The sequence below is a fragment of the Polyergus mexicanus genome, unplaced genomic scaffold, assembly GCF_030449975.1.
Source record: "Polyergus mexicanus isolate NDT 795.1 unplaced genomic scaffold, iyPolMexi1.0 SCAF_2, whole genome shotgun sequence".
Classification (NCBI taxonomy): domain Eukaryota; kingdom Metazoa; phylum Arthropoda; class Insecta; order Hymenoptera; family Formicidae; genus Polyergus; species Polyergus mexicanus.
The window spans coordinates 7,306,945-7,328,240 of record NW_027223322.1 but is presented as its reverse complement, the minus strand read 5'-3'; the positions used below and the strand labels follow the sequence as shown (position 1 = coordinate 7,328,240).

The 21,296-nt window shown below is 32.5% G+C and overlaps 1 protein-coding gene and 1 long non-coding RNA gene across 4 annotated transcripts; both read left to right on the top strand.

The window, feature by feature from the left end:
• The first annotated feature begins 7,356 nt into the window (after nucleotides 1-7,356).
• LOC138941948 (uncharacterized) lies at nucleotides 7,357-9,923 on the top strand. 3 transcript variants are annotated; one of them, XR_011448225.1, is made up of 4 exons: nucleotides 7,357-7,438; nucleotides 7,597-8,036; nucleotides 8,100-8,267; nucleotides 8,818-9,923. It is a non-coding gene; the product is annotated as an uncharacterized lncRNA (long non-coding RNA). The 3 variants fall into 3 exon arrangements; XR_011448226.1 differs by lacking the exon at nucleotides 7,357-7,438 and having other exon boundaries at nucleotides 7,519-8,036; nucleotides 9,044-9,923; XR_011448224.1 differs by lacking the exon at nucleotides 7,357-7,438 and having other exon boundaries at nucleotides 7,519-8,036.
• A 5,194-nt stretch (nucleotides 9,924-15,117) lies between these two features.
• LOC138941694 (myb-like protein A) lies at nucleotides 15,118-21,021 on the top strand. The gene is made up of 6 exons (XM_070311546.1): nucleotides 15,118-15,151; nucleotides 15,552-16,544; nucleotides 17,262-17,422; nucleotides 17,545-17,752; nucleotides 18,136-18,246; nucleotides 20,771-21,021. The coding sequence occupies exons 1-6, from the start codon at nucleotides 15,118-15,120 to the stop codon at nucleotides 21,019-21,021; spliced, it is 1,758 nt and encodes a 585-aa protein (XP_070167647.1).
• The last annotated feature ends 275 nt before the right edge of the window (nucleotides 21,022-21,296 follow it).

Genomic DNA, 21,296 nt, shown 5'->3' with positions numbered 1-21,296 from the left:
TTGAAAGTGCGGTGAATCCCACTTCTGATATTTTGTTGTAAGATTTAAAAGATTCACTTTATTTATTGTAAGAAGAATACAGTCTGAACCGCTAAGAGTTTGCTATTAACGTTTTTACTAACTCGACAACTACTTTCAGATTCCTCTCAGATCTCTCTGCTGTTCGCTGAGCTACGCAGTTTTATACTCAACTTCTCGTCTCCCTCATAGTTCGATATCTATCGATATGCCTCGTGGCGTGTCCCTATTCGCTCTCGTCGGCCCGACATATCTCGAACTCGAACGGATCTTAGACCTAACGGGTGTTCTAACCGTATGTTTGATAACGGGTGCTCTTAATGTAACTTCCATCTTACAATACATTGATTGAGATATTGTTAGCAAGTTCGAACTTTTTAATTTGATTCACAGTCACTGGAAACTCAATGTCCTGAAGATTCAGCACTGTCGTGTAATGAGGATACAAAGATTCCCGATCCGCGTTTCTTTCGGCTGAATGTAAAGCGGCAACCACAGACCATGCGAAACACGCATTGTCATTAGATTGCACGCTGATCACCGCTCTCTTCATCGTTATCGCCCGCGGTAATTTTATGACATTCCGCGCGCAAAGGATTATATTTATTTATATTTACATTTAAATCGAGTATTCGCGACCATGCCCACCCGCTATCGCGTTCCTGAAATTCTTCGAGCGATGCTAGAGTGGGCTCGACAACGCGCCGCTCGTACCATTCGCGTAAATCGGATGTGCGAAAGAGTTCATAGTTTCTCGTATTGATACTTTTATTTGCTCGTTTATCACCCGTCACAAATTCACCATTGAACACTGTATTAATTTTCACATTAAAGTGTTTGTTCAGCACGGTTTGCACGTGTTCGAGCACAATGTCTTTAGCGTTCTCGAAAAATTGGCGAGGCTCGATGTGATTATGATTTATAACTGCACCAGTCAATATGCGGCTCTCAAATACCGTATCGATCTCTCGCCAGATCAATCCGTGTTGTCGCGTGCTGCATCCTGCAGCCGCGTATACAAAACACGTGCGTAACGAGTTCTTCAATCCCTCGAGTCGTACGATTCGGGCAATCAGCGATTGTCAAATCCCGATCGATAATCGTGGACGTTTGATTCGACTTTGCTCTTCCACCGATTCGATATATTCGTCGCATCGTTGCTCCCACGCAACGTATTCCTCTATCGAATTCATCCTTGCAGATTGCTCGCGCAGAATTCGTTCGGCATTATTTTCCGCCATATTTCTAAATTTATGCCAAAAATTTTTGCTAACAAGATGCGCTTATTGATAGCTTTTGTCTCGGAACTCTTAGCGAAAATACTGACAGGGTATACCTCTTTATCTCGATTTTATATTCTATCTCGATGTCTCTTCCCATCATGTGTATTTATCTAAATCTTTATTTCCCGATTTGTCACATACATTTTAACTAATGTCGATTATTGCATTTTTGTCGTCTAGAGATGATGTCAAATCCCAGGTGTATCACAAAAGTTTCAAATTACATGCAACTGTCCAATGTTAGTGCAATTTAATCATGAGGATTATCCTTATATTTTAGGATTTTGTCGTGTTTTGACACGCGCATTTGAAATCTGATATCTATGGGTGATGTCATCGCGAAGCAGTCGCACATCGGCGTTTAAAAATTTTATATTACGTTGCATTTTTGTGCATTCGGCTAAATCTCACACCTGGTGATGATGTCATCGCGAAGCAGCCGTATATCGGCGCTTGAATGGAAAAATTGAAAAAAATATCGCGTCATCAATAATCCCCACCACATTGCAATTTTGCAACGCTACATATTTTAAATATGTTCAATACGTTCAGTATTGCATCGACCACTTGTGCGAAAGGTTCATATAAAAATGTATCCCACTGAAGGAAGCCGCATGAATTATTACGTTCCGATTCATGATGCTGATGAAACTTCACCGTGTAAGAAGAAGAAATGTAACAAGTAAGTTTTAACTTGAAGAATTTTTATTTTTTTTAAATATTTTTATACTTTTTAAATATTTTTTATATTTTTTAAATATTTATATAAATAATATTTTTTTACTCCCTAGCATTTCATGCGAGCCTCGTCGCGCGATTCGTATACTCGAAAGACGATACGCCTTAATCCCGACGTCGTACAAATATTTAGACATTGGAATAAACGTTGGAGCTGTATCTTGCGTGGAATTGGTTCTCGGCGATAATCGGGGCAATCAAATAATATTGCCTTTTGAAACGTGGAAATCGCTAATGCAGAAACGTGCGGACATTGAACGGCTTCTACAATCGACTGAAATCCCATTGCGGATTCGAGATTTGACATTCGTCAAAGTGGTTAAAATATCTGATTCGAATATTATAAAAATAGGATTATCCAATAATTATTTATATATGAAACCGCCAACTCTATTCTATTTATTCGATTTTGAAAAATGTATAGATCATATGTATTACTGGTTATGCGAAAATACGTATATTGTAAATGAAAAATTCAAACAATTTGTAACTGTTTTACAACAAAATAATATCGCTAATGTATGCGACGCTGCAAAAACTATACATGAAAGTGATATGTTTAACAGCGAATCGCTCATAGATTGCGAGTTATTGACATGTGCTGTAAATGATATTCTTCACGAGGCTTGTAATAAATAAGTTATTTTACTAATTATCTGTGAATTTAATTATTTATCCCATTCTTTATGTATGAATAAAACGATGTAATAGATATGCACAGTCTGCAAAACTTAAATCTTTCTCTCGATACACTCTGCTAAAGATGTAGAAAAATGATGAGGTAGATGAGACGTGATACTCCAGTTAGAAGGAGACAAAAGATATGAAACTAAAATATATATAATCGAGAAGAGTGTGTAACGTTATAATACGCAACCGTCTTCATCCTTACGACGATCTTAACAATATGTGTTATGGCTGATGAAGAAGTTATTGTTATTGAAGATGAGGATGTCATTCTCGAAGATGACAACTTGATGGAAATCGAGAATTTGTCGGACGATTCATCAGACGAAAATCGCATGCTTTCGGAGGATTCCGATTACAATAGTGATTGCAGTAGTGTTATTACGGACATAAATCAACGTACTTTATACCGAGTTGAAATAAATAGTTTAGGTGCGGTAAAAATGTGCTGTATATACTTTTATTATAAAAGTGAAGACAACGAAAAAATTTGCACATGCTGTTTTATGCGTATTTCAGACTTATTTTCGAATATTCGTGTTGTGCGACAGCATGAAAGTGCAATTTATGAACTAACCCTGAGATCGTTTTGCAGAGAATGTGGAAAACCGCTGTACCAGATAATGCCTGCAATATATGCCCAATTTGCTGTATAAACTGGACAAAACTTGTGTTGTGAAAAGACTTAAATAGGTGTTATAGCCCGAACAGGCTATACACGAATTATTAAATATATTATTCTAAATACATATTATTTTATATGATTGCTCACGTGTAACGCGAATACAGATCACGTTACGAGCGTTGACCGAACAAAGCGCTGACAACGCGAGCCACGCGCTAAGCCCGAGCGACCGTACAATCATTTCATTGCGAAAACGCGGAAATCAGGGCAAGCGGAAGAAGGACATTGCGAAAATGCAACGTAGAAGTCCTACTTAAAGGCGAAATAAAAAGGAATAAAGAAATTGCGAAAGTGCAAGCAAAGAAGTCCTACTTAGAACTTCTTAGCTTGCGTCCGGATATTGCCAAAATCAAGCGACACGACACACAGCCTTGTCGCTAAATGACCCCCTCCCGGGATGCAAGGGGAGTTAATAAAAAGGCCCACCGCTAACGAACGGCGGGCAGTCTTTACCATTAATATTACGCGGGCAGTCTTGATCATTAATTAATATTACGCGGGCAGTCTTGATCATTAATTAATATTACGCGGGCAATCTTTATTCCTTTACGCGAGCAATATCTCTAACAACCGCGAATGTCAAAACGAGTATCAATAATTATTATAATATTGAATAGCCACGCAGTCGGCAGAAATATATACGAAGAAGCGAGAGGCGAGTCTCGAGACCGAAACTCGATTCTAGACACGCGCACGTTAAGATATCCGTTATCGTGATACGCGACGCGAGCGAAAGTGCGGGAACATTGTAATCAAGTCACAAATAAAATAGATATTAATATATTTATTTAACTGAAAAGGTGTCAATCTTTAAACAAATAAAAACAGTGAAGTTCTCAGGCGGAGCCCGAATTCCCAAATTCCTTCCGGCAAACGATCCCAACTACCGTGCCTCTCCGGAGGCACAACATAGGAAATATAGGGGACTCCGAACATTTTGCGGAATTAGAACAATTTCTATGGGAGGATTTCATATAGGTGAACTCGGTGTGTGCATGTGAGTTATGGGAAAGAACATGCCTTAAATGTCTCGAGTAGTTGGAAGAACAGTACCGACTCGAGATGTTATAACAGGAGCATGGAATTCAATCGCTGGCTAGCCGAATCACGCGACTTGAAAGTTTAAGACATTCGTTACGCAAAAAATATAAACGCTTAGACGTCCGTGTCCCGGCGCTATCGACAAACACTCCTGTTACTTCAATTGTACAAATGGTGCCAGGTCAAGCAATCGGCTTGAAGAAATCTCGTACAATAGATTTGGATCATTGTCTGCGAGATCATTATATAGTGACGTCCAAGGATTGGGATTTTGATATAAAACATAGCTGACGTCTTGTTATGGGTGAGAATCACATTGAAATACTCGAAGAATTAATTGTATCTATTTAAAAAAATATTAAATTTATATTAATATAATGTTTTTCTGTTTCAGAAGGAGCCTGCAGCAAATATTTCATATTTTTATTATTATTATTATTATTATTATTATTTTAACACACACACACGCGCGCGCGCGCACACACACACACACACACACACACACACATACACACATTGAATTATAAACACAATTATTAAATAAACTTATTATTATTATTATAATTAAAGTATCGATTATTTCTACACCTTCTTCTTTCCTTTTCCTACATGCATGCCTCGCACTATCTCTCTCTTTATCTCTTTCTCCTGCGAACGTCATTCTTTTCCAACACCAATGCGGACGCTATCCTTCTCCCTCGTGCCTGTGATCGCCTCGCGTATGCTCTCTCTCTCTCTCTCTCTCTCTCTCTCTCGCACCGCCTCGCGCTATTCCTCTCTTACACATTGCGGACGCCTCGCGCTATCTCTGTCACACCTACTCGCGGCATCGTACCCTCGCGTCCCCTCTTCCCCGCGGCCCCCGCGCCTACCATTCTGCCGCGGTACCCCTCCCCCTCTCCGCGGCCCATGCGCCTACCGTTCCGCCGCGGTCCCCCTCCCCCTCTCCGCGTGACGTCATACTCCGCCGCGCCGGTTTCCCCTTGCCCCTCACCCCCCCTCAGAGGACCTTAGTTAGAACCGGCCTAGCTATACTACTTGCTCACGTTAACGAATCGTAATAATATCCATACATTATATAAGGTGTCCTATCTATCAGGATAAAGAAATATATCAGGATAAAGAAATTATTGCCCCGATTGGTCAATCAAACACTTTCAATATTTACAGCAAGACACGTCAAGATGAACCTTAATATTATCTTTTGAAGGATTTACATTTACACTGCATCTTAAGGTTAGATAAAAGAAAGATTAAATCATTAGTTCCTCATTACCTATGATGCTATTGGATGCTATACAGAGAATCGATGTGCGTAGTCGCTATTGAAAAGAGATGCTAAATAAAGTAGACTATTATTATTATTGACTCTCGCCGTTTTTCGCAATGTATTACGGGTTTTGAGGGACAATTCATAGGCTGCATTGATGACTTAACTTTTCTTTTATTTAACATTACTGCATCTGATGTCCGTCACGCGACATCTAATATCCAATAAAAGAATTTGGTTTCTAGGAATCATTAACTGGATGCATTTAATACGACAAGCTTTCATTGAGCGTTTACTGAGCGACTGTTCGTGATTCGTGTATACTCCAAAATCGAAAAGCATATGCCAATCACAAACGGCCGCTCACTGAGTGCTTAATAAACAGTTGTACTAATGCCATGTTTTTACATAATTAATGTTGGTAGAAGTTGGTAGAAAGTAATAAGCAAGAATAAGGGCCGTGGCACATAGAAAAACTTAAGCAGTAAGACTTAAGACGTAAGCGAATTGACCAATCACGGTCGAACAGTAAGGTAGCCATATTGAAACGTAAGCTACGCTGAAAATTCCATATGGTTGAAATTCTTAAGTCTTAAGGTGCCTTTACATGGCAGCGTTAAGCGTCGAGCGTCTGCGCAGAAAAATGCACAGAATTTAAACGAGATAGATTCTAGGTTGAAATTAGATTCTGCGCAATTTTCTGCGCAGACGCTCAACGCTTAACGCTACCATGTAAAGGCACCTTTAAGTCTTACTGCTTAAGTTTTTCTATGTGCCACGGCCCTAAGTGCCACTGACTTCGTGGATGGGATGAACGTGTTGAAACACTTTCTCGTATATGTCCTATTCGAACCAAATTTTTAACCGTTATCTTTATCTTAGCTCTTATCTCTAATCAGAAAGAAGTTATAGGCAGAATATATCAAATAATATGAAGTAGATTTCTCGAAATCTTTAGAAAAAGTTAAAAAATGTTTAACATTAATATAACTATATATTTCAGTTTGAACAAAAAAAATAAAAATGCCAGCAAAACGTAAAAAAATATTTTATAAATTGATTTATAATTTACGTTTTCTCATGTAATACTATTGATACTACAATATTTTGAAGTTTATAGTGTTTATATTGTTTACAATGTTTATAGTCTAATGATATCAGGAAGTATTTTTTTAGTTTTTAATACAGAGTGTAATACTTCCATATAAATATTAAACTGCTTCTATACAGGTATTCATTTAAATTATTATACAAATATTATTTTTATATAGGTAAACTGCGATCCACAATTAATAAAGACATTATTCATTCCATCCAATCAATGGTTAATGCAGAAGAAACTTTTAAAATGCCCAATATATCAATTAGATTAGTAGATATTGCAAAATGTTATAAAAACAAAGAGGCAAGAGAAAGCTTAGCTGAAACTTTTATAGTAAAAGATGCACAGAATCAATTTTACGTAGACAAAAATTCTGCAAAAGAAACAATTATAAACAACAAAAATGTAAGCACTTATTATGAAACCAGTAAAATAATATTATAAGTTTAATATTTAGGTTATAATTATCAAGATTATATTTGTAATTGTTATAATTATAATATACAAATAAGACTGACAAAGAAGATTCTTTAAACAGCAACTGTGAATCAAAAAGGACTTTTGATTTTGACACTAAAGAAATGGAATACAATGATAAAATCAATGTATCCAATGTAAGTAATATTATACAGTTTTAAATGTGAATAATGTCAATAATATATATTTTTAAATCTATATATAATATTCCCTAATTTAAAGAAAAGCCAACTTGTGAATAGTTATGAGATCTTTATTAATCTAATTCAAACTTACATTACTTTCATTATTCCAGTTACATGATATAAATGTGAATAATAACAATTTTGTTACAAGTAGCAATTGTGCGCCAGAAAATATTTTAGATGTCAGTGAAAAAACAGAATGCAGTGATAAAGCTAATACATCTATTGTAGCATAAGCAATATAAGTAATATTATGGATTCAAATTTAATATCATTTTAAAATAAAGAATCTATTTGCACATCTTTGGCAGAATCAGAAACAATATGTGAGTCACTTTGTAACATTGATCAACAAACGCACTACAACACAAATGATGAATTGACTGAAAAAATTTAAATAAAAATCATATAAATAATAAAGTTATTGATACTGAAAATGAAGTCTCGTCAATGCATATAAATAAAGAAAAGCTAATATCAATGGAAACTGTATTAGATAAAGAAAATCTAAACATGATTAAAGATGATTCTCCTATTATTCATGCAGAAGGTAAATTTAAATATATTCTATACATTAGATTGGTATATAAAATTTAATGATTTCTTTTTTTAGATCAAATTAAGAAGAACGCGTTAAAAAATAAGAAAAAATGTTACATCAAATGTATATCATTTGACTGATTGCAGTAATAATATAAAAAATAATGTTTCTTTAAGGCTCCTGAGTAGTTACCGTGAAACTCCGAGTTGACGGTGGCGACATAGGAATAAAGATACTGCGGTAGGAATAAGAACCCTGTTCAACGACTTATCATATAAGTCAGTGCTGGGATTTACTTGTACATTTTGGCTCGATTTCGTGACTCACGCTTATTGTTCCCCACTCACCGCTCGTGCGTTAGCAACGAGTCTCCAGATACGCGTAACTAAGGAACGCGACGCTTTGTCTCAGGAGCGTCCGTATATAAGAATGCCCAAATATAATAATAAGACAATACTTTTCTATAATTAAAAGTTTTTCTTCAATATTTTATATCAATAAATTATAAAATATTGAAAAAAAACTTTTAATTCTAAGAATTTTCGCGGTGTATTTAGAAAAGTATTGCCTTATTATTATATTTGGGCATTCTTACATATAAACGCTCCTGAGACGAAGCGTCGCGGTCCTTAGTCACGCATATCTGGCGACTCGTTGCTAACGCACGAGCGGTGAGTGGGGGGCAATAGGCATGAGCCACAGAATCGGGCCGAAATGTGCAAGTAAATCCCAGCACCACTGATATAAGTGAACTGGAATTTATATGTAACTTTCGGCTGGATTTTTTTAGCTCACGCCTACTGCTCGCTGCTCCCCTCTTATCCCTCGCTCCTTAGCAACGCATCACTGCATCGTAAATCGTAACTAAGGAGCGCATCACTTAGTTTCAAGAACATGCGTATCACAAATGTGATAGCACAATACTTTGATAACCATAAAACATAAATATTTTGAATTGTTATAGAACGTACATATACGTAATTAATAATAGAATAATAATTATTTTTGTTATTAAGGGGATCCAACAATGACGAGCGGACTCCGACGGGTTAGCGCCTTCATCTAAGCGTAACTAAAATTATCGATAATACCGACCGAAATTATCGATAATATCAATAATTTTAGTTCCGCTGTTACCGATAATATTTCTGCATGTTTTATGCATATTTGAAAAAGACTTGTGTTCAATATGATGAAATCGGACAACATCGTGTATTTCTACTGCTCTATTGCCTCGCACGCATATCTAAGCGTATCTAAGCGTATAGATAACAGTATAACATAGACACGTGTCTGCCTTTATTGCATATTTGAACACAATTGCACACATTACTTAATACATACATACATACATACAATAGCACAATACATATATATGTATTATAATATATAATAACGGTTATATTGCTAATCTTACATATCTATCGCATCCGGTTCAAAATATTGTAAAGCAACCAGCACATGTATATTGCCTCTGGAATACTTTTTACAATAACCAGCACACGTAAATCGCCTCTGGAATATTTTTTACAATAACCAGCACACGTAAATCGCCTCTGGGATATATTTTTAACCAGAACGCTCATGCAAACCGCATCTGGTATGAAATATTTACAACCAGTTCACGAAAAGATCGCATATAGATAATATATAACACACATATAGTATGCTCGGATCAGAAAGAGGCGGACAGAGAAGAATGGGCAAAGAGAAAGAGAATATGAGTGTAAATGAGCAAGTGTCTATACAAGTGCCAAAAGTAAGAAAAAAAAGGAAATAGTTGGATCTTTCTCCATAGCAATACTTTATGCTCACTAATATTTAGCGACTAATGTGAATTATTAATCGATATATCGTTGTACAGCCATTTCCTCGCTTACTCATTTCTATTCTCTCTCTCTCTCTCTCTCTCTTTCTCTTTCTCTTTTGTCCATGTCTGTCCATTTCTTTATAACAAAAATACTATATGAGTACTAAATACTATGTGCATCATATACATATAATGTGTATGTTCATGTATTGTAGTAATTCTAAATTCTATTTAAAGATTAATTTTATGTTACAATTTTTTTTATACAAATGTCTTTATTTGTTGTTTTCTATTTAGGAATTGCTTTAAAGATATAATCAAAAAATAAAAAAAGAAACTTGAAATATTACATTTTTATATAATATAATATTACATTATCATACTTATATTTTTGTGTAAACTGCACGGAAAAAAAATTCAATTATATCTAGCGACATATTAGTATATAGTATACATTAAAACAATTCCTTCTAGAATTATGGTATATAAATATACTAACCCTTTGACCCTTATTCTTTTTAAAGAAAGTCTGTAGGCAAAGCGAGGCAAGCGTTTCTCATTACATTTTCGCCCCATTATATAAACACACTATAACTACACAAACACAACACTCGTTTTTTAAATTCGACGCGTTATAACGCGTTATAACGGTTAAGCACACTTTTGCGGTTATCTCTCGTTACGCGTATGTACACAACACGCCCGACTGAGACTGAGACTGAGTACTGCCGCGCACTGATATTATCGCATATGCCTGGCTGTGTGCGTGTGAATAGTACAGTCGCCTTATTCCCCGATACGTACATACATACTTAGATACATGCATGCTACAAATATCGCGTAATAATAAAAACAAATGCGCATCTTTATAAACGAATATTCTGTAACCGAATAAAAAGTTATTTTCATATTGATAAAAATTAATTCAATACATAAAAACATTATTTATTAATATTTTACGACGTGTCATTTTAATCACAATAATGTAATTAATGCATTTAAATTATTTTCGGATATATAAAATGCGAAATACAGACATTTGATTTTCTATAGTAACATGACATATATATATACAGAGTGTCCGGCGTCAACCGCATCACCGGTCATGTGCAGGTAGAGCAGGTGAAACCGAGAAGAAAAGTCCTGTACCAATTTTTTATATAACACTTAATAAAAGAGTTATTATTGAGTAAAGTCTGGCCAATCAGCGCCGATTTTTAACCGGGCGCACGTCGGGGAACCGCGCGCCTGATAGTGTGCACACTGCACACTTCACAGTGTGCGGCTCACTGACGTGCGCCCGGCTAAAGGTCGGCGCTGATTGGCCAGACTTTACTCAATAATAACTCTTTTATTAAGTGTTATAGAAAAAATAGGTAAAGGACTTTTCTTCTCGATTTCATCTGCTCTACCTGCACACGACCGGTGATGCGATTGACGCCGGACACCCTGTATATATATATATATATATATATATAAATTTTATATTAATTTATATATATTAATTTAACGTGATTATAGATAAAGGGAGCCTCACGAGCGAGACTTCGGAACTCTTCGATATTTGTCGTCTCGCTTGCTCCTTCATTCTTTCTTGCTTTCGCTTTTGTCGACTCTCCAGCATCGCGCGGGGATCTTTCCTTATCTACTATATATAAACATCTTATAAAATAAAAACTGAAACTTTCATATTGTATTTTATTAGTATAAAAATATAATTATAATGGATTAATGAGATTTTTGCGATTAAAATAACACCAAATATGACATAAATCGGATAATTTTAAATGAAATAAGTACTCATAATTTTAATAACATAATTGATTAAAAATAATCCGATTTATGTCATGTTTCGTGTCATTTTAATCGCAAGAATCTCATTAATCCATTATAATTATTTTTATACAGATGAAATGGAAAATACAAGTTTCACTTTTTATATAGAAGATGTTTATATTTTGTAGATAAGGAAAGATCCCCGACGGTGAAGAGTCGACAAAAGCGAGAGCGAGAAAGAATGAAGGAGTAAGTGAGATGACAAACATGAAAGAGTTCCGAAGCCTCGCTCACGTGACTCCTTTTATCTGTAATCTTTCACGTATATATGTCATCTTACTATAGAAAATAAAACTTTTGTATTTCGCATTTTATATATCTGAAAATAATTGTAATGGATTAATTACATTTTTGCGATTAAAATGACACCAAATACGATATAAATCCGATTATTTTAAATGAAATAAGTAATCATAATTTTAATAACATAACTGATCAAAAATTATCCGATTTATGTCATGTTTAGTATTATTTTAATCGCAAGAATCTCATTAATCTATTAAAATTATTTTGATATCGATAAAATACGAAAAACAGAAATTTTACGAACGATATGTAACCCGAGATATTATAGATAAAGAGAGCCTCGCGAACGAGACTTCGGAACTGTTTGATGTTTGTCATCTCGCTTGCTCCTCGTTCTTTATTGTATTCTTTCATCCCCATTATTATATTCTTTTATTTCTTCGACTTTTATTCTTTCTATATTCTCGTCTTCCTACATAATAATACATTAATTTATTCGTCTCTATTTTATACAACATAAATGAGATATTGTGTATGTCATAAATAGAAAAAGTATTTAATTTTGTGTATTTTTGTATGTACATGTGTTGTATTTAACTATAGTTAAATAGAAAAAGAAAATAACTTGTGTCTCTCATTTATGATGTATCAAATAAACATAAATAAATAAATTTATTTATTTTCATGTAGGGAGGCGAGAATAGAAAGAATAAAAATTGAGCAAATAAAAGAATATAATAATGGAAATAAAAGAATACAATAATGAACGAGCAGAAAGAGAGAGAGAGAGAGAGAGAGAGAGAGAGAGAGAGAGAGAGAGAGAGAGAGAGAGAGAGAGAGAGAGAGAGAGAGAGAGAGAGAGAGAGAGAGAGAGACAGAGAGAGAGAGAGAGAAGCGCGAGTGAACGCGTAAGTAAATATGCGAGGAACATGAAGCTAAGCGATACGTAGTACATAGCGAGCGAGCAAGCGATTAGAAAGAGACAGAGCGTATGATCGAGAGAAAAAAGATACTGCAATAATGTTAGTGCGTACATGTATATTACTCTCCCACGCATAAAAGAGACAAAGGTAGTACGATTATGTCTGTCCTTGTCGTGTAAGATTACAGCTCCGTCTATCGCGACATCACGCAACTAATCTACTGCTCTGTTTTATTCTTGAGCCTCCATCTCGCACACACACATATGCACGAAAATTTTATTTTGCAAACTCTTTTTTATAAAGCTTCTAAACTCACTTTTCTAAGTTCACTTATACTCTTTGATGAAATGCCGAGTGCGGAGTTTACTGATTAGGCACGTACAGATTACAAATTTGTTATATTAAGTAAATGTTGACGGCAGAAGCCGATAACAAAACTGTAATTTTCTCATTTTTTTTAACTTTTCATATGAAATGTTAAACTCCGCACTCCGTTATTATGTGTACCTTAATTGTGGAAAAGGATTTGTTGATATCTATAATCAATGCGACTTTAGGATTACCGAATTGAAAAAGGCTTTTATAATGTAGTACTCTATTAGAAAAATACTTGAGCAAAGGAATAGAGCGCAATGCTTAGCCATTTCCAAGAACATTATTTAAACAATATGGCTTTCCCCTAATTCTTATCCCTGCCACTCTTTTTCTCATTCTTTTTTCATACAATCTAACAACGAATATTTATTCATATAAAATAAAGTTAATTAAATTAAATTTTTTTTAATTTGCACTTTCGGAAGGCAATTTTCTTTTAATTTATTCATGAAACTGAGCATAATTTTTGTTAAACTTACAACCTTATTATTTTATGCATTCTACTCAATATAAAATAAAGCAAATAAAACGCCACTATTTGAACATAGTTATAATTTAATACAAAATCACAAACAAATGTGTCAAAACTTATTCATCCTTATTATCAGTAACATCAACATTCTCTACAGATCGATTACAATTATTCGGATGATATACTTGTCGTAATTACTTGTTGTAATTTTGTATAAAATTATAATTATGTTCAAAAAGTGGCGTTTTATTTACTTCGTTTTGTATCGGATAGAATGTATAAAATAATAAATTAAAATTGAATAAATTAAATTGAATAAATTAAAAAAAAATTGCCTTCCAAAAGTGCAATTAAAAAAAATTTAATTTAATTAACTTTATTTTACATGAATAAATATTCGTTGCTAGATTGTATAAAAAAGAATGAGAAAAAAAGTGCCAGGGACAAGAATTGAACCCGGATCTGATGCGTGGTAGTCACCCGCTTTAATGTCCGAGCTATGTCGCCTTCTCAATAATCGACCTAACAGAGCTGTATATAAGAAAATATATTATTTAAATATTATTAAAATCAAATTTTTTGGGAAATGGCTGAGCATTGTGCCCTTCCTTTGCTCAAGTATTTTTCTAATAGAGTACTACACTATATAATAGATATATAAAAGATATATACTATATATATGTTACGTGTTAGCTACAAGTTACCAGCGTGTTACCCATATGTCAGAATTTTTATGCAGCGCCTCACGTTGCAAATCGATGAACTATGAGGCGTGAAAAGTGACGTTTTGGCAGCCCAAATTATTCTTGCGTACCATTTCGTAATTATTCACTTTATGTTAATGCTGTGATGTGTAACGTATTTGTGAAACTTATAAAATTGTCCGAAAACTAAGCTTAGTAAGTTAAGTATTATGTAAAAAGAACATTTTCCACTTCTTTCGACAGCTGTCAAACTACATGTTTTCCCGTATGACTAGGCTTACTTTGACACTCATTTTACAGTTATTTATTACTTGTCAAAAGAAAAGCTTAGTTTTCGGACAATTTTACGAGTATACTAAAGCGATCTGTAGTCTTGTTTTTTAAAAATATCTTTTTATTTTAAAATGGCACGCAAGAATTCTCAGCGTGTCATTTCTCGCTTCTGACGTCATCATTCCAATATGGCCGCGGCGACTACTCAGGAGCCTTAAGTAAAACTTATAAAATAGATGAACAGTCAAAACAGATATATAAAGCTGAAAGAGCACTCTGTCAAATTCAGAGAAATGACATGAGTGAAGAATCAAAAAAACAATCATGCAATTTTCAACAATCAGATAAAAATTGTTTCCAACAATTAACTGATATCACAAATCAAGATGAAAATTTAATTAAAATGAAAAACGTTCAAGATAAAAGCTCTTCGCATTCTATTTCTAAAAACATGCATCATGAAAAGACCGTTGCACATTTTGATGGTTATGATTCTAATAATAATTAAAAAAATATAGTGTCAAAATGTATCATTACTGAAGACATTATATACAATATACCATATACTGTCTTAAAAGTAAGACCAACAAAAATTGCTAAAAAAGAAAATGAACAAGGAATACTTAAATCTTCAGCAAAAAATAAATATTCGAAATTTAGATTATCTAACAAGAAGTCTATATCATTTTTAAATTTATCAAGCTATAGTAAGTAGTAGAAAATGAATAATTTTAAATACAAAGATTTTGAGTATAGATAGCAATATTTTTTAATGCTCATAAATTAATTATACTTATTAATTTATTTTAGAAATTAATATACTTGAATTGAATATCTTTTAGCTGTACTAGATTTTTTAGATATATACTTTTGTTTCTATTTTAGATGATGGCAATAATGATAGTTTAAAAACAAATGTAACTGAAAATATCAGTGAGTACAAACCAACTGATGAGGAAACTCGAAGTTCATCAGAAATTAATAACACAGAGATAACGGCAAATTCGAACAATAATACTAATGAAATAAGCAGTGCACCCGAAAACAATGAATATAGTCAATTCAAATTTAATGTTCCTGGAAATAGTGCATGTAATAATTTTGAATTAACTGCTGAAATGTCAAATGGTCTTAAAGGTAACAACAACAAAAATTTTTGTGTATTTTGCCATACTCTACAAAGTAAAATAGCGCGTCATTTGGAAAACAAACACCGCGATGAGGATCAAGTCAAAGATTTCTTAAATTTACCAAAAGGATGTGCTGAACATTTATATAAAATAGCAAGTATAAGAAAAGAAGGAAATTTTATTTTCAATGCGACAAAGGAGTTTAATCATGGTAGATTGATAACTGTTAGAAGACCTACACAAAAAACGAAACACAATGGTACGAATTTTGTTAATTGCCCTTACTGTAATGGGTTTTATGCGCAGAATAATTTAAGACATCATGTCCAACAATGTAATAAGGATGAAAATTCAAGTTCTCGAACAACTTTACAAAATGCTCAAAGAGCTCTTGGCAGATATCATCCAGAAATAAGCAGAAGAATGAGAGTAGAAATATTGCCAATCTTACAAGAAGATGAAATAACCAAAGCTATAAGATATGATCATGCAATTATTCTCTATGGAAATAATATGTGCAAAAGCCATGTTCATGAACATCAGAATAACTATATACGGGCTCACCGATGTCTCCTAGGTCGTTTAGTATTAGCTTTGAGAAATCGAAACTCTGAAATTAATACTTTAGCTGCTGCATATGCTCCACAATTTTACAAAATGATCATTGAGGCAGTCAATGATGTTGCAGAATTTGATTATAATACAAATATGTATAAACATCCAACTAATGCATCTACTCTTGGTACCTGTATAAAAAAAATCGGCAAAATCTTAGATGTTATATATATGGTAGACAATGATTTAATAAAGCGGAAAGATGTTGAGGATTTTATAAAGATTTATGATGTAGATTTTAGTGGAACTGTAAATAAGGTGGTAATAGAAACCCAAACAAAAATGAAACGACAAAAAAAGATAGTATTGCCTCGAACAAGTGATATTAAAATTCTAAGCGATTATTTAAAAAAAAAAATAAATAAATAAATGAGAATAGTAAAATATTATCAAAAGAATTTTTATACGAAGCATGGAAAGCATTAGTCGAGGTAACTCTTATAGCCATTCAAGTATTTAATCGTCGCAGAGCCGGAGAAACTGAAAGGATTTTAATTAACGACTATAAAAACTATGTATGCGCCTGTGGTACAAATGCTATGTGTAAATCTTCCAAACAAACCGACAAAACTCATAACTATGTTAGACTATGTTCCAGTGCTATTAGATACGCAAATGTTAAAAAGTATTCAACTCTTGTTACAATTTCGAAAGGATGCTAAGGTGCCATCAAGAAATCCTTTTTTGTTTGGATTATTTAGTGTTAATAAAAGACACTATAAACATTTATGAGCTTGTAGATTAATGCGAGATTTTGCAAGTGAATGTGGAGCAAAAAATATTTCCACACTGCGTGGTACTACCTTGCGCAAACATGTTGCAACAAAATGTGTGGATTTAAACTTGACAGATAATCAAATAACGAGGGTAGCAAACTTTATGGATCATCATGAACACATTCACAAGGAGATTTATAAGCAACCCGTTGCTAAAGTTGATATACTAGAAATGTCAAAGATTTTAGAAAAAGCTCAAGGCGTGAATATGACGACAACCTCCAACGAAACTGATGTAATTATGTGAACAGTGAAAACAATAATCTTTTCTTCAATATAATCAAGGTTAGCAACTATACTAACTTTAATTAAGAGTTAAATTATCATTAATTTATTATCTGTACTTTTGTTTATCAGACATTTGTATCACAGACATTTGTCGATACAAATGAAGCATTTACTGATACTTCAATAGAAGCAAAGGAAAAAAAGGAAGTTTGGAAAAAAAAGAAACAGAAAGTAAAGCGAAAGAAAATTACACAAAATAGAGAAAAACAAAATAATACAATAAAAAAAATGCAAAATGTACAAAAAAAGAATAAAGACAAAGATAAATTTTGCAAAGGTAAATTATGCTTATTGCTTTCTGTTATTAATATTTTTGTTCTATATAACATGTGCTCCTTTAAAGAACTTTTTAATAATATTTAAATTAAACACAGAAAACAAACGGGTCTTAAATCCACGAAAAAAACAAAATATTTATTCCAAAAACAAAGGTCTAATTTATCGTAAGTACACAATTGTGTATATCACAATTATTTCTACCCATGTGTAAATTGACAGTCAAAAATTTCTTTATTAAATATTCATATTTAAATGAGAACATTAGCTTAAACAAAATGTTTTTTTTTTTAAATATAGTTTTATCTTTATTTTTCATATTACGCTTGGATTTCAGGTTATTTTTATATTATAATTTTTCTTTCTTTTTTTCGTTTTTAATAGGAAAAGATTCGGATAGTGACATATCAGATTATGCAATGAATACGAGCTCAAGTAGTTCTAATGAGAGTATAGTACATGAAAACAAAAAAAGGAAACAGAAAAATCAATCATGTAAATATATGATAAATAGATGTTATGTACATCAAGCTCTCCTTCAATCATTTTTCATCATAGATTCTATTTGCATTGCAGGCCGTGAAACATATATAAAAAAAAACGGTGGACAGATAAAGAGATAACAGATGCAAAAGTATATTTTTCAAAATATATACGTAAAGGAAAAGTGCCACCGTTACCAGAAATAGAAAAGGTTAAAATGACATATAACATCTTAAAAGATAGGAAACCCGATGTAATAAAAACATGGTTACACAACCAGTTAAAGAAAAACAAAACTTGTTACTAAAATGCTCAATATTCAAGAACATTTATATTTTATGTAGTAATAATAGTTAATACTATATTTAAAAAAAACTATAACTTGTAAGTAAAGTGATATATACAATATAATATTATATATTATATTTCGTAAGATAATAAGTTATATAAGATTGAGATTCATTACATTTTTATTTCTAAATTCTAAATTGTTCCAGTAATTATGTGTATTATGTGTATTATTAATATTAATTATTATTAATTTGTTATTTTGTATTACATTACTGAATATTCAAATATATTTGTTTTTTTTATAAAATAATTTTTATAAAAGTTATAATAAATAAAACTATAGTGTAGAGAGCTTGACGAAGAAAAGGATTTCGAGTTTTTTTTTTATATTATCTTATTTTTACATTACAGCGATGTATTCTTATGTTTTAAGGTATAACAATAAGTTTATTTACATTCTTGAATATACGGTAGTGGTAAAATTTTAAAAATTATAGTATTTATCTTTCTATATATATAAATTTTAACTTCGAACTAATAAAGACTACTTCGGAAGATATTTCAATCATATAACTAGATGTTAAGAGCTGATATCTGGATTAAAATGATCTTAAGATTATTAGTTAGAAAGTTTGTTACCTTCTTCTCTCAGTATTACAATAAATCAACAATTTTAATTTGACTGGGTTTTCATTACTTCTATCCTTTTATATGTATAAATCCTGTTTCTAATAAATATTAATCCAATGAGAGGCCTGTTTTTGAATCGAGCAGTTTGAGCAGTTTATCATTAATTCATATATAATAATACAATCAGTATTAGCCAAATTTTAATGATAATGATTAAAAAATTGAGACGCACTTTCACTAAATATATTATTTTATATAAATTAATAATAAACTACCCAATTATTTAGCTCAAATAGGCCTTCCACTATTTTTATTGGTTAATATAATGAGCTTGAGGTATTAAATCATATCTAATAAATGCTACTTCGAAAGATGATATTTTAATTATATAACTAGATGTTAAGAGCTGATCTCTGAACTAAAATGATTTCAAGATTATAACTTAGAAAGTTAATTTATCTTTTCTCTCGATATTACAATGACATCAATGATTTTAATTTGACTGGATTTTTATTATTTTACATTAAGACTTTTACATTAAGAAATTTTTATTTTAAGTAAGCTTCTAGTAAGCCTACAATTTTCGAGGTTCTTTCAGATTGTGCTGTTATCATATTAAAGCGATATATTCTTATGTTTTAAAATATAGTAAGTTTATTTGCATTTTTGAACATACGGCATGTTCCGGGACCGATAAAATTTTTTTTTAATTATGGAGTCTATCTTTCTAAATATATGTATAAATTTTAATTTTGAACTAATAAAGACTACTTCGGAAGATATTGCAATTATATAACTAGATGTTAAGAGCTGATATTTGGATTAAAATGATCTTAAGATTATTAGTTAGAAAGTTTGTTTCTTTCTTCTCTCAGTATTACAATAAATCAACAATTTTAATTTGACTGGGTTTTCATTACTTCTATCCTCCTATATGTATAAATCCTGTTTCTAATAAATACTAATCCAATGAGAGGCCTGTTTTTGAATCGAGCAGTTTGGGCAGTTATTCATTAATTTATATATAATAATACAATCAGTATTAGCCAAATTTTAATGATAATGATTAAAAAATTGAGACGCACTTTCACTAAATATATTATTTTATATAAATTAATAATAAACTACCCAATTATTTAGCTCAAATAGGCCTTCCACTGTTTTTATTGGTTAATATAATGAGCCTGAGGTATTAAATCATATCTAATAAATACTACTTCGAAACATGATATTTTAATTATATAACTAGATGTTAAGAGCTGATCTCTGAACTAAAATGATTTCAAGATTATAAGTTAGAAACTTAATTTATCTTTTCTCTCGATATTACAATGATATCAATGATTTTAATTTGACTGGATTTTTATTATTTTACATTAAGACTTTTACATTAAGAAATTTTTATTTTAAGTAGGCTTCTAGTAAGCCTACAATTTTCGAGGTTCTTTCATATTGTGCTGTTATCATATTGTTACGTCCTGCCGACTCCACGATTCCTTCCTTCCGCGAAATTGCAGCAAGGATCGTCGATTGACAATAAAAATAAGTCTTTCGGTAAATAGAACATCTTGCACCACATAATGTTTTAAACTTTATACATTTCATCATTTATCAGTAAATATATCTATGAGTAACAACGAGAAAAACAAGAAGAAATTAAGCCAATCAATAGATATTCCATATATAGACTGTCCAGCGAAAGAACAAATAAACAGCGAAGAGACGATGAAATCATCTTACGAAATATCTAACAAAATAACCACATCATCATCGATAGAAATCATAGACCTTTGCTATTCACCTCAAAATCATGTGTGCAAAGGTCCATCGGAAAATGTTCACCTTCGACCAATCGACGAACTATAAAAAGGGAGCCCGCGAGACTCCACTCTCTCAGTTTTTATCAGAGTCACCCGGTTAACGAATCAGTCCGGCACGTCTTGTTCAACAGCATCTCTCTCGACCACGAACGACAATCTCCGAGTTAAGCTGCCCGTCCGTCCTCTACTTAAAAAGAGTAAGTCGCTACCAAGCAATTTTTCCTTACGCGAATTCCAACCAGGAATCATCACTTATAATTTTCTATAGTGAGAAAGATCACCTTGCGTATTTCGATTAAGCGACTTCATTCGCGAGCCAAG